Consider the following 12,676-nt stretch of genomic DNA (forward strand, 5'->3'; position numbering starts at 1 on the left):
TAGCACAATCTAAGCTCTGTGTTCCCGTTTCAATCCAGAATGATGACTCATTGCTGACACAACTGAGACCTGTACCAAGGATGACTGCATACCTGTCCTTGGGCTCATTCAGCATACAGAGAATGACTCTTCAGTTGTAATGGGAGATGTAAATATTTTACAGATTTGCTCTCACAGCAAACAGGGGTGTTTAATAAGTGAACGCTGCACATATTTTAAAGATGGAGAATCTGCATACATAGAAGGGAGGTGATTTAGAGTGACAAGGATGACAGGAAGCTGGTGACGGTCAGGAATTGATTGTACTCCTGAATCTTGGCTCGTGCTTTACTGGCTGATTTCTCCCAGTTAGAGGATGCCTCTGTTCCCTTACAACAATACCTGCCAAGTTTCCTCTAGGCTCCATCTTATGCAACATCTCAGCATGCTGAATAGAAAGGGCGTGCTGTGTCATCAATGTAGTTGTCAGCAACTTAAATACCAAAATTGATGGGCAACAGCCAGTTCTGCTGCTCAGATACAAGAACAGTCTTGCAGTGCATGACAAAGGAGGTGCTAACTGGTTGAACCCCATACATGGGGTAGAGAAGTGCAAGAGCCCAAGTCTTCGACTTACTTAACAACAGTAAAACCAACTGAATTTTGTGCTAGAAGTCCCTGAATTTAGTGGTTCAGGTTCTGCATGGGGTTTCCCACTGAGATCTGACTGAAATGTATCAGTCAGCATGGTGGCTTCAGCAGGGCCAGCATGGGCTCTCTTCTGGAATTTCCCTCCTTTATGATTATCTGTAACTGGCATTCTTCTTCATCAGAACTTTTTGGTGATAATTGCTTCCTGTTAGTGGACATCATCAGCAGGGAGAGATTTGTATCAATAGGTGACACCCAGTGAAAGGCTGAGATCACCCATTTCATCCCTGCCTGTAGGGAGTGGGGCAATAACCAACCATTGTGTAAGATTTTGGCAGCAAAACTATTTTCCTCAGTAACCCCATCACAGTAGCAAAAATTTTCTCCATACTGGAATTCTCCACTGGAACTATTGGAAGGAATACTGTCAATGTGATGGTAGTCTTTTCTAATGGCAAAGCTTTCCATCTTGGTTTTATTAATTGTGTGGTTTTCCTTTACCCACAATCCAAAATGACAGGGATTGCTCTATTGCTATTATTTTCCACGCATAATTATTACTGGTTTTGCAATGTTCACAGTCATTTTGGCAAAGATTTTCTATATGTGTCCACTTTGTTGGTGAAGATGATGACAGTTACCCAAGAGAAATATTCTCTGTTCAGAGTTTTTCACTGACAAATATGTCCTAAGGTCAGGGTGGCTATTAGGAAGACGTTCTCAGAAGGAGTGGTAATGCGTTGGAACAGGCTGCCAAGGGAGTGCTGGGGTCACCAACCCTGGAGGGAGGTGTTCAAGAGACTTGGAGATGTGGCACTGAGGGATGTGGTCAGTGAGCATGGGGGGATGGGCTGGCATTGGACTGGGTGATCTTAGTGGTCTTCTCCAACCTTAATGTGACTCTATGGTCTGACTCCTAATGCTTAAGCAGAACATCAGGCACTCTGCAAGGCTCTAAGATATTACACATTCATGGTGAAGTATTAGTTGCTTATGAATCCAGGTGATTATTTTTAGTGACAATAATTTGCTGTTTGGTAGAAATAATCAGTAACGTGCACTCTGTGGGGTCTGGATTTCATCAGCTGTTCAGCCTTGTTCTGCACTGTTGTTTGCCAGACCAAGATGTTCAGAAATAAAATTTCAGACCAGATCTGCCCAGTGGCCCATCAGTTTCTGCAACCATGCTTTATTAATAGAGAGTCTATCTGATATCAGAAGAGATGCAAAAATGTATTTAATGAATACCCGTGGAGTAGTGTTCCAGTAGAGGAAATGGGCATGGCACCTCCCTATTAATATTTGGCATGAATGTGAATGCACATGCAGGATTACACAAAATTAGAATTACTTTTTCTAATGCATCTGTGTGGGTGTTCTTGGTTTACGTGGAAAAAAGATCCTACATTCACCAGTGTAACCCAGTGTGCAGTAAGTGCAGTATGCAGTACAATTTGTTTGGTTGAGGAGGGAGTAAAATCAACTGTGATGTTCTTACATTTCTGGTATTGTGAGCTGCTCAAAATTCTGTTTTTGTAATTATCCTGATTATTTAAAATCTTTGAATGTCCTCGTGAGGGTGATATGTCATTCGTTCGACAGAAATTATTTAGCTGTTTCTTTCCTCTGTTAATGTAGGGGGAGAAAATCAATGTAAAAGATGGTATTTTAGCATTAGCTGATCCTGCAGTCTCATTCGATTCCAGCATAGGAGGCTAAGTAGCAAATGCTCTTAGCAATTGTTTCTGTTAGCGAAATTTTGAAAGCACTAAGAGAAATCTTGATCCGTGGAGACAGTACAATAATTCACATTGACATATTTTCCCCATTTGCCACAGGGCAAGTAGAACTATTAATGCTCCTGTACAAAACCCTTTTTCTCCTTTTCTCCTTCTTTTCAAGAGCAGAAGAGAAATAATGGTGATTGTAACAGTGGATTATATGTAAAAACTCAGACTACCCTGAAGCTATCAAAGGGGAAAAAATCCAGAAAATTTAATGTCAAAGTATCTTTGCCTTTTTTCCATAGAAACTCTTGTGCAATATATACTCATGCATATATTTTTCATAGTATTTTGGAGTGTTGATGACAGGAGCATTTCAAGCAGGAAGGCATCTGTGGGGTCAGGGAGCAAGGTAGCAGTGATTGTAAAATAAGCTGTTTGAGTGCCACGTACACACATGAACTGATTCGAACAAAACAAATCCCTGCTGAATCCGTTCTGTGCCCCACAACATACACTCAGCACCCAGCAGAGACAGCCGTTCCAGTGATGTATACACAAGGAATATTTGTTACCATTGTAGTATTTTGCCTCCAGCTTTGAGAGACCCAATTCTATCTTCCCTTCAGCAGCAGGAATGATGTCAGCTTCAGCGCGGCGCATTTTTCCTTGGATGGTTAAAGAACTGAGAAGTTGAGAAAGATTTGTGTAAAATACGGATAAGCATCAAGAATTTTCACCCATTTGGAACAATAAAACCATCTTTGAAATGAGATTTAAATAGGAAATCTTGAAAACCTTGTTGGTTAGATGTTCAGGGTATAACAGTGCCAGAAAGAGTAGCTGCACTGTAATGATAGATGAGCAAATATATTTCTGCCCAATGTTGTGTCATGTTGGATGTGCGTGTTACAAAAATGTGAGCATTTTATTAGATTAAAAATGAACTAGAACAGTTTTCTGGGTAAATTAGCAAACAGTTTCACTGGTGTCCTCTCCATCTCCCTCCCTCCTCCATTTTTTTTTTCCTTTTTTTTTTTTTAAGACCACCAAGAGATGAGGCCCTAGGTCACAAATGAGATGAGTTTGATGACCTCAGCCTATGGCCTCACAGACATCTGTCTACATCTCACACCATCCATAGATTTTAGGACAATTGGATATCTCTTGTCAGGAAAGATCCACAGAGAGGCTGAGAACGCAACTCTGGTTGTAATTGTAAGACCTCAGCATACAACAAATCCTCCCAGCACTTCATTTTTTTGTCGAATTTACAGTTATAATGCTTGAAGGGGAGAACATTCAAAGTGCTCTAATTGAACTAAGGCTGTGTGGTTTGGTGGCTGTTTTTTTTTTTTTTTTCTTCATTAGACTGTTTGTTATGTCCATGAATTATGTTCATTCTTCCCTTGTGATAGCTCTCTCTGGTGTGGGTGCCTCTGTAATGTTAATCACGTAGGTGCAGCCTCTGGGAACGACACCAACTTTAACCTTTCTGGGTCATGGGTTTCAGAAGCCACTTTACTTAGAGATCAGCACAGTACAGCCACGCACAAACTATTCTCATTTGTTTCCAGGTTCTTCAGGAAAATCTAATTAATTATTTATACATGATCTGTATACATTTATTTATTGTTACAGCTCAGTCTCTGGCCCCCAGTAGTTAAAGAACATTTTTCCTTAAGGTAACTTCCGCATCTGTGCTGTAACTTGTACTGTTCATAAGGCGTATCAAATCATTTCAATTAGGAGCCCAATCTGTTTGCAGAGATGTGGCAGTATTTCCCTTTTTGTGTATGTCTGCTGAACTTTATTCTTCCCATAGCGATGTACAAGCCTGTGCAGTGACCATTCTTTCAGATACATAAAGCAACACAAATTAATAAAAGCTGATTCTGGTATCAGTGTCTCTTGTGATCACAGGGATAGGACCGAAATAAAACATGAGAATACAGATGAAGGAATTTTGTGTTTCTGTACCCAAAGCTGTTCCCTAGAATGAGATGATAAAACATTTTGGATTTTTGATTGCATTGGTGTTGCTGATTTTTTTTAATTGCTTAATGTGTTTCTTGTGACCTCGTAGTTCACGAGGCACATCCGTGTAGTGAGAAATAATAGTTCATTACAACGAGGAATATTAGGTGTCCTGCTTCATAAAAAAGGGACTGAGCAATTGTTTTGATAAAAGAAATTAAAAAACAAAAACAAAAAGAGTAAGATAAGCAAGGTGGTGTGCTAGCTGCAGCTGACTTTCCCAGAGTTTTCTCTGTAGTCCACTGCTGTAGGAAATGTACCTTTTGAAGCTATCACTGAAAGTTCTTCTCGTTTATGTAGTCTCTTTAGTTTGTAGATCACGATGAACTTTGTGGGCATTTCACAATGTCCTCGTGAGTCACAAATGCTGCCAGCACTGCAGCCTCACCAAACCTGCCAGACCCAACAGAAACCACGAGCAGTGGTCAGCAGTGGTCAGCAGTGGTCACTGGGACACGGCGTGGCTCCCACAGATGTGTAAGACTACGGCTGTAATGTGCTGTGATGCAAACTCAGCACACAGCTGCTGCGTACTGCGTCACTGTGTGCAGGAGTCCAGCCACTCCATGGACTAGGTTTGGCAAATGCTTCTGTGAGATGCATCTCTGCAGTGTTTTCTTCTTGTCACAGGGTAACTTCAGGAAATTCATCCAGTGATCTACACGTAATACCATAATAATACCATAACATGCAGTGCTGCAGTGCTGCTGTACTGCAAGTTAGAGCGCTGGGCAGGGAGTATGAACTCAAGTAGCAGCACGTCTGTTGATAGTGATGGTCACCTATCTGAATCAGCTCCTATGGTGAAGTTGTGCATTACAGTAGTAGTGTGATCAAGTCACAGTTTAGTTAGAATAACGGTTTTTCTCTTTTTGCATTATTTAGCAATAGAAAGGGAGCTTTTCCAAAATGAAGTTACCCTATCACTGTGGAAATCGTCATGTAAACTGATGTCTTCTGGCCTGGAGTTGTATCTTGTATACTGATAGGGATTTTTGCAGCTTACTTCTCAGCTGTTGAGATTCAAATATTGAGGATGGCTAAGTGCAAAAAAAATGGTACAAGAACCTTTATTTTGGGTTAGTAAAAGAAAAAAGGGGGTACTTCCAAATAACTACCTATAAAGCCTTTGTTAGATAACTGCACCCATGTTAGGAGAGGTATAAAGGTATTAGTTTGTTGCTAGATTTATGGAGGCACACAAATATGAAATGTGTTTCTGTTGCCAATGAGCTGTGCTTTTTACTCATGAAACCTTGCTACTTTCTTTTTACTGTTCCAAAATCATCGACCATTCCCTGTTATGGATTGCCTTGGCTGTATGTTGTAACTATGGAATCGATTTTCTCTGACTGTCTCTTACTGTTCTCTCCATTCTAATTTTCCTGGTTTCTTAGAGTACGAAGGGCCATTTCTGGGGGTTGTTACTGGTTTTTCTTTTTACATATTCAATAGAATGGTATTTCCAGTATTATTACAAAATTTTGGATATGCTAATTTTAAACTGAAACAGAAACGAGTTAAAATTAATGCTGCTAGAGCTTACAGTTTTTATTATAGCCCATTAAATCCCTCAATAGTTATCTATGGGCAGACGTTCATATAAATGTATCTGATTTTTTTTGGTGTTCCAGGTGTTTTCTGCCACTTGTTACAGCTGCTGTGCAGTCTGAGAGTTACTGAAGCTGTGTGCAAATGCTGCTGACTGTTATGCTGTGGTGTTATCAGATTTTAATTGTGTATGGAGGTGGAAGCAAAGGCGCTGCGGGGAGATGTGTGTTTGAGGCACAGCGGTGATGACTCACTCGAGGTCACTTTTCTCACTAATGAACCATTCTCTTATCTTACTGTTGGGTGACAGTGGAGTGCTGGTAATGCAGTGCTAAACTGGGTACGAAGCTGAGAGCCTCAGTCTGGAAGAGGAGGAAATTTAAGTCTAATAACTTGTAATCATCCCAAGTGAATTTGACAAAGCAGGAGCGTTCGCTTCAGTGTCAGAAATGTCTGTAATTCTCCTATATGGCTACATTCAAGGTCCGTGTCTGCAATGTGACATTTTCACTGATTGCTGCTTTGTTTTTTGCATTCTTTAGGCTCTTTCCAGGTTTTTCAGATGCTTTTGGGTTAGTTTGAGAGAAACATCTCCAGATAAATACTTGGTGAGATGTTGTTTTTATTTCATGCCTTTTTAAACATTATTTTTGTTGGGGTCTCCAGTTTCGCAGTATGTTTCGAACACGATGGTATGATATTTTCTACCACTTAATGAATGAATCATGTTTGTAAGCGTGAATGTAATTACCTGACAAATTTGAAATAATCTCTGATCCAACGATAACTTTTTTTTTTTCCTGGCTACTTATTGTGTAGCTTTGATAAAAGCAAAATCTAAAGTGTGTTATAAGGGAACCAAAGAAAAGGTAGAGCGTAGCACAGTGCAAATTAGATTACAGCACAGACCGCTAGCTTGCTGCCAGTCCAAATTGGTCTGTATGTACAGCATTTTTAAAGGTGCCACCTACGGCTGCTTTTAGCCTTGTGCCAGGCTCAAAATAGTAAATCCCACTTCTGAGCAGAAAATTGCCTCAGGTTTGAAGTAATGCTGGCAAATCTTAGCTGCTCATGGTTTCAGAGCCTGAGTAGCATAGAGATAGAGCCTCCAGCCTGAGCATCTCTCTGCTTTCTTCTGGAAATGGCGTCACTGTGCCCTTCAGTCAGTGTGGCTGAATGTACTCCTTGTACATTGCTGAAGATGTACCACAATGGGAAGTTCACTCAGGACATCTGCTGGCTGTGCTTGGGCTACTGGACAGCTAATTATTCTTCATATTACCTGCAAAATTAGTCCCATCAAGCAGGTTATCAAATGTATTACAGACTTGCAGTTTTTTGATCCGTACAGTTGGCTTGGATACATCTGTCACTTCACTTGTGTCTTTGTGTGCAGAATCTAGCACTACAGAAGGTGGTATAGTGCAGTTTGAAAGAGGACAGCACAATTTAATAGTATAATTTTAAAGAGAAATTTGGATGTCATGGCTACTGTGAATGGGCCTGAGCTACTGCCCTCTGTCATGCTGAAAATGTTATCTTGCTTCCTGAGTTAAGACTTGAGGAGCAAATTACCACTCAGCTGTAGCTTGCCACAATCCAGTTATGTAGAACTAAGTGCAGAATGTTATTCTAGTTCATCATGATGGAAGCATATTGTACTGGAACTATAATTGAATGTTCAGTGTAATGTATCCTATTCAAGTGGTTTTTTGGACACCTTTGGAAGTAGCTGCATTGGTGGTTGAGGGGCTGGTTGGGGGACTCCCCACTGCCTGCAGAATTTAGCTGGTAACTAATTTTTAAAGATTTCACTGAAATAAGGAGACTCAGCATAGGATCTCTGCAGCTTGCACAGTTTGAACGAGCTCCAACATTTCGGGCAGGTGAGGAGAAAACCTCCCCGTGGGTTACAAGCGCTGTTTGTTCTGTGATGTTAATTGACTGTTCGTTCCTAGGAGCACAGATTGTGCTGCTTCTCCTTTACCTCGAACAATGTCAAATCCCCAAAGCAGCCCTGCCAGCACAGAAGGGAGTGAGCCATATGGGGCAGGTTGCAGTTGTTCCTTCAGGTCTGGACAGATTCCACTGTGAACAGATGGACAATGGCTGACATCCACTAATGGTTCTCGATAGGTTTCTTCTGCTGTTCATCTCGATCTTTTTCTCTTTAGCCAGAACACAGACCTTCCTGGAAATGGTCTGTTAACTCCTCTTGACTAGGTGGAAAATGATAGCTCTCATTCCATGATAACCAGAACATGCAGAGGATTTAATTCCACCCCGGTTCTTGTGTTTTTAGCACTTATATGAAGAGGGTGAGATCAAGAAGAAAATCCCTTAGTCGCTTAATACAGATAACATCAGAGGAGAGAGGTTTTTTGTGTTTGCTGCTTTGAAGGGAAGTTATTCTTCCTCTCGTTCAGCACACTGCAAGGTTTTTCACTTTTGTACGGCTGTTATTTCCAGGATTGAGCTAGTACAGCCATTCCATTTTGAGAAGGGAGCAGTGCACGTTTGGAACTTCAGAACTGGCTTTGAATGTTTGACACAGCTGAACTTCCTGTTCATTAAGTGGAACTTTAATCTACTACTTTGATCCTTTCGTAAACCGTCTTTTCTACAGCAGATGAAGGTCCTCTATTTTATTTCATCCTTGTGATGAGCACCATTTCTTAAAGATTAAATGTCTTCCCTTTGTCAATTACTCTTTTTTTCCATTTTCCCCTCAGAACCTGCTAAAAATGTTTCTCCAGAATGGCCTTTCTCTTTCACATCAACCAGAAAGTATTAACTTCTTACAGAGGGGAGTTTTACACAGACGAAGTACATTAAAAAAAAAAAAGGCAGCTCTAATTATAACACACAATTGCTGTGCAGTTGCAAAATGAAAGTAGACTGATCTGTACATGTGTGATTTATTAGCAAATGTTTTTCAGGATCTCAGTGAGAGAATTAAGGAAATATTTATACCCAAACAAAGTCTTCTTTCCACATTATAAAATAAATTGCATTGGCTTATTTTGAGTACGCATTTTAAAGATGTGCTTTTAAGATAAAGTTGAAATGCTGAGGCTGCTTTATTCAACCATTCTTTTCTTCTGACATAAATCCCTTTCAGGGTCTCCTAATATCATCTGCAAGATTTACTATTGACAAAACCGAGGAGATCTTCCTTTGAAACACAATCTTACATTCTGATTAAAAGTATGCAAAGGTTTTAAAATGATGGTTTTAAGAACTGTTACAGTGAGCATTCACATGAATGATGCATGTTCGATAATGAAGTGAAAGCACACATACCTATGGCAAACTAAGGAACATCTGTAAGTACACAGTCTCAGTATCTGGATGTAAGAACACTGTCAAATCTCATTATTCACTTTAGAAAGCACACGGCAATGTCTTGGCTCATGCTTAGATAGTCCAACAGTAAAACTTCCTCTTTCACTATCTTCAAAGTCACATCTGCTAAAGATATCATACCCTAATGCATCTAATTTGTGAAAGCCCAAGGTCACACCCTTATGGTTGGAGATTCTGAGGGGAATCAAACTTGCATTTAAATTTCACATACGGCTGATAAAGATACACTTAAAACAATGTATTTACTCTTTAGCATATGTGTTCCTCCAGCTGACTCTTAAGAAGCCAAGAAACAGTTTGGGGGCTTTGAAAAACGCCATAATTCTTGCTGCAAAGCACAGAGGCCTCTCAGCTGCGTAACACTGCTGTTAAAAGCCACAGCAACAGCCCAAATGTGATAAGAGGATGGGAATTTTGTTATGTTCTGCGGAAGATTTACGTATATTGTAGCTGTGCAAATCATAGTCTGAAAGATGTGAAGACAACTGACTGTTTTATGACCCAGAGTGAGTCTGAAAACATAGGAAACAAAATGGGTGGGGGTAGCTGGAGTCAGCTGCACTGCCCCTGGATTTTCTCAGACCCAGTCTGCAACTGGGAGCTATGCAGGGGAGAAGGAGCAGCTTTGTTTTCTCGGTCAGAAACAGCGTTACATCACGTTCTTAACAGCCGCTCCTCAGTTATTTTGTTTAACACCCTGAGCCTTCATAGCCTATCCTTGGGAGCAGGTGCCCTCAGCAGCTGTCTGTGAGCAGGAGGAGAGACCTCAGGGCTGGGAGCCGGGATCAGATAGCCCTCTGCTCCAGCAGGTGCAGGTCAGCGTAGCACTATTGAAACGAACACAGTTAGCCACTTACTCAGGATCCAGCCCTCTGTGTTTTCCCAGGAAACAGAGATTTGTGATGTGCGCGTAGGGAGGGAAGCAAGCACGACATTACCTACACAGCGTGCGTTTGGGTCTGCGTGCAGCCAGGAAAGAAAAAGAGCAAGCATATGAGTCCCTTCATGAAGCAGCATAGAGAATCCCAAGCTGCAGTATTAATAACCTCCTGTTACTGAATACTCCATCTGTTCCCCATGCCAACGTGTCCTCGCTCGGAGCACTCCCCCTGTCACAATATTGCTGCCACACTCCCTCCCTCTGCCTTCAGTGCTGAGCACGTGCCCCGCACTCTCCCCCCCCCCCCCCCCACCCGTGCCCCTCTCAGGAGGGGTCCCTGCCTGCCCTGCTGCTCTGTAAAAACGGAACTGAGCTCTCACTCCAGTTCTCAATCTTCGTTTTTGCTGTTTGCTTTTCATAGAGGTACTTTTTCCCCGAGTTACTTCCACATCCATATTTTCTGAGGGCTCGATAGGTGCCATTTTCTATATTAATACATATATATATTTCTATTTGCTAACATCTAAGACGTCAATAAAGCGGTTCACCACTTCAAAGCGACTGAATCCAAACGTGTTTATTTACACACGAGGCACTTGGCTGGGTGCTGCCTCACAGCGAGACGCAGAGGCACCGCGCAGCGCGAGGCGCTTCCTATGGAGAAAGTCAGCGGCTGAAGGCGCGCCGAGTCGCGCTGGGGGCCGGGCTGCTCAGCGCCGCTGCCACCACGAGCAGGCTGAGCCCACCCTTTTCTCAGCCGCTGCGCTTCCTCCTCTCGCAGACGGCTGCAGCACCGCAGCAGAAATGCCGCTCCGCCGTCACCGGGCGAACTGGGGAGGCCGGGCCCGGCGCTGAGGAGAGGAGTGCCCCGCGCTGCCGCCATGACCCCGCGCCGGATGGGGCGCGGTGGGGCGGAGCCGTCGTCAGCTGAGCCACCCGCGGGCCGCTGCCGAGACTTTGTTTTGCGTCCGCCGCCGCTGCCATTTTAGGCGGCTCTTGGGAGAGCCCCGTGCGGTGGCTGCTGTGACGGGAGAAGGTGAAAAAACACCGCCGCTAATAATGACGATAAGTAATGGCTTCTTAGAATGAATAGAGCAATTTACGAGCTTATATTCTGCGAGAACCCCCGCCCCCCCCCCCCCCCCTTTTTTGTGAGGGGTCTTGGAGCGAGGCGATTGTATGTGAGTGTGCCCTTGAAATAAACAAAAATAACCCTTTTTTTGAGGTTTTCGGAGCTCAGAGGCTCCCAGTGTGCAGGGGAGGATGCCTGGAGAGCGCAGGGAGCGGGCTGCATGATGGGCAGCGCCTGGGGGCTGTAAGTATTTACGGAGGGGAAAAAGTGCACAAAACAAGAAAACGTGATCTTCAGGGGACAGGGTGAGCGTTAATGTTGAACGCGGCGAGTGCCAACACTGAGAACAGCGAGCGTTGATGCAGAAGCAGCGAGTCTTAAAGCCGCACGCAGCACGGCCGCGTACAGCCTTAACTTTGTGAAAGTTTAAAGGCAACTGCGATTATAAGGGAGGTTCCCGGGGCCCGACCGCTCCGACTAAGCCGGCCCGCAGCTCCCGCCCCGTTCTCTTCCACTCCTCCTCTCCTCCTGGCACCACGAGATCGAGGCGCCGAAGCCCCGCCCGCGGCAGCGGCCGTGTCAGCGGCGAGCGGCGGCCGCTCCCCGAAGCCGGGCGGGCGGGAGTGCGCGTGCGCGCGGCGGCGGTCGGCGGGGGGACGCGCGCGGGGAGGGCATGCGCGCGGGCGCGCGTCGAGGCGCCTCAGTTCAGGGGCGCCCACGGAGCGGCCGCCATATGCCGCGGCGGCGCCCGCTTCCCCCGGCAGCGCGGCCGTTGCGGAGCGGCCGAGCCCAGCCCGGTTCCCTTTCCGCGGCCCCGACGCTTCAATGGGAAGCTCGCACTTGCTGAACAAGGGCTTGCCGCTAGGTAACGAGCTCGCGTCGCGCTGCGCCGCCCGGCCTGCAGCCGGCGGGGGCGGTGGAGCTGGGGAGGCGCGATGGGGCTCGGGGGAGGGGGGCGAGCGGCCCGCGGGCTTTGTGCGTGCGGGGAGCGGGGAGGCGGCGGCGCGGCGTGCGAACGGCCAGCGAGCGGGGCTGAAATCTGTTAGCGTTACCGTTACGGTTGGAGGCACCAAAATTAGAATGAACGCGTGGGGCGGGGGACCGGAGCAGGAAGTTTGGAAGCGGCCGAAAGTGCGCGGTGCGGAGCACGGCACGGCACCGCCCGCCGCCCCCCTCCCCGCCCCCCCATCGGCCCGTGCTGCTGCCGGCGCTCCGGGCGGTGCGCGGCCGCGGGGTGACGCGGCGCTGCGGGGCCGCCCTGGGTTTCGCTTCTCGGAGGGGGAATCGGCTGCGTGTCTGCGCGCCGCGCACGACGTCGGGCTGTTTATAAACACCGCCGCTTTGGTGGCGAAGGCGGGCTGCGGCGCTTGTTTGCCGCCCGCTCCGCTGCTTTGTTTCCTTCTTAAAACGCCGAAC

At 45.2% G+C, this 12,676-nt stretch overlaps 1 protein-coding gene across 6 annotated transcripts in view; it reads left to right on the forward strand.

Annotated features, from left to right (window-relative positions):
• CTBP1 (C-terminal binding protein 1) overlaps nt 1-12,676 on the forward strand; it is a gene marked incomplete at both ends in the record, with an annotated part of 164,692 nt that overhangs the window by 91,541 nt on the left and 60,475 nt on the right. For 4 of the 6 annotated variants that reach the window (XM_079534262.1, XM_079534263.1, XM_079534264.1 and 1 more), the window contains one exon: nt 12,086-12,125. The exons of the other annotated variants lie outside the window; for them this stretch is intronic. In XM_079534262.1, coding sequence (XP_079390388.1) covers nt 12,086-12,125 — 40 coding nt within the window. Of the gene's footprint in view, nt 1-12,085; nt 12,126-12,676 lie in introns of those variants that run through there. 6 annotated transcript variants of the gene reach the window in all.

Source organism: Tetrao urogallus (assembly GCF_951394365.1).
Source record: "Tetrao urogallus genome assembly, chromosome: 4".
In the NCBI taxonomy this organism is placed as follows: domain Eukaryota; kingdom Metazoa; phylum Chordata; class Aves; order Galliformes; family Phasianidae; genus Tetrao; species Tetrao urogallus.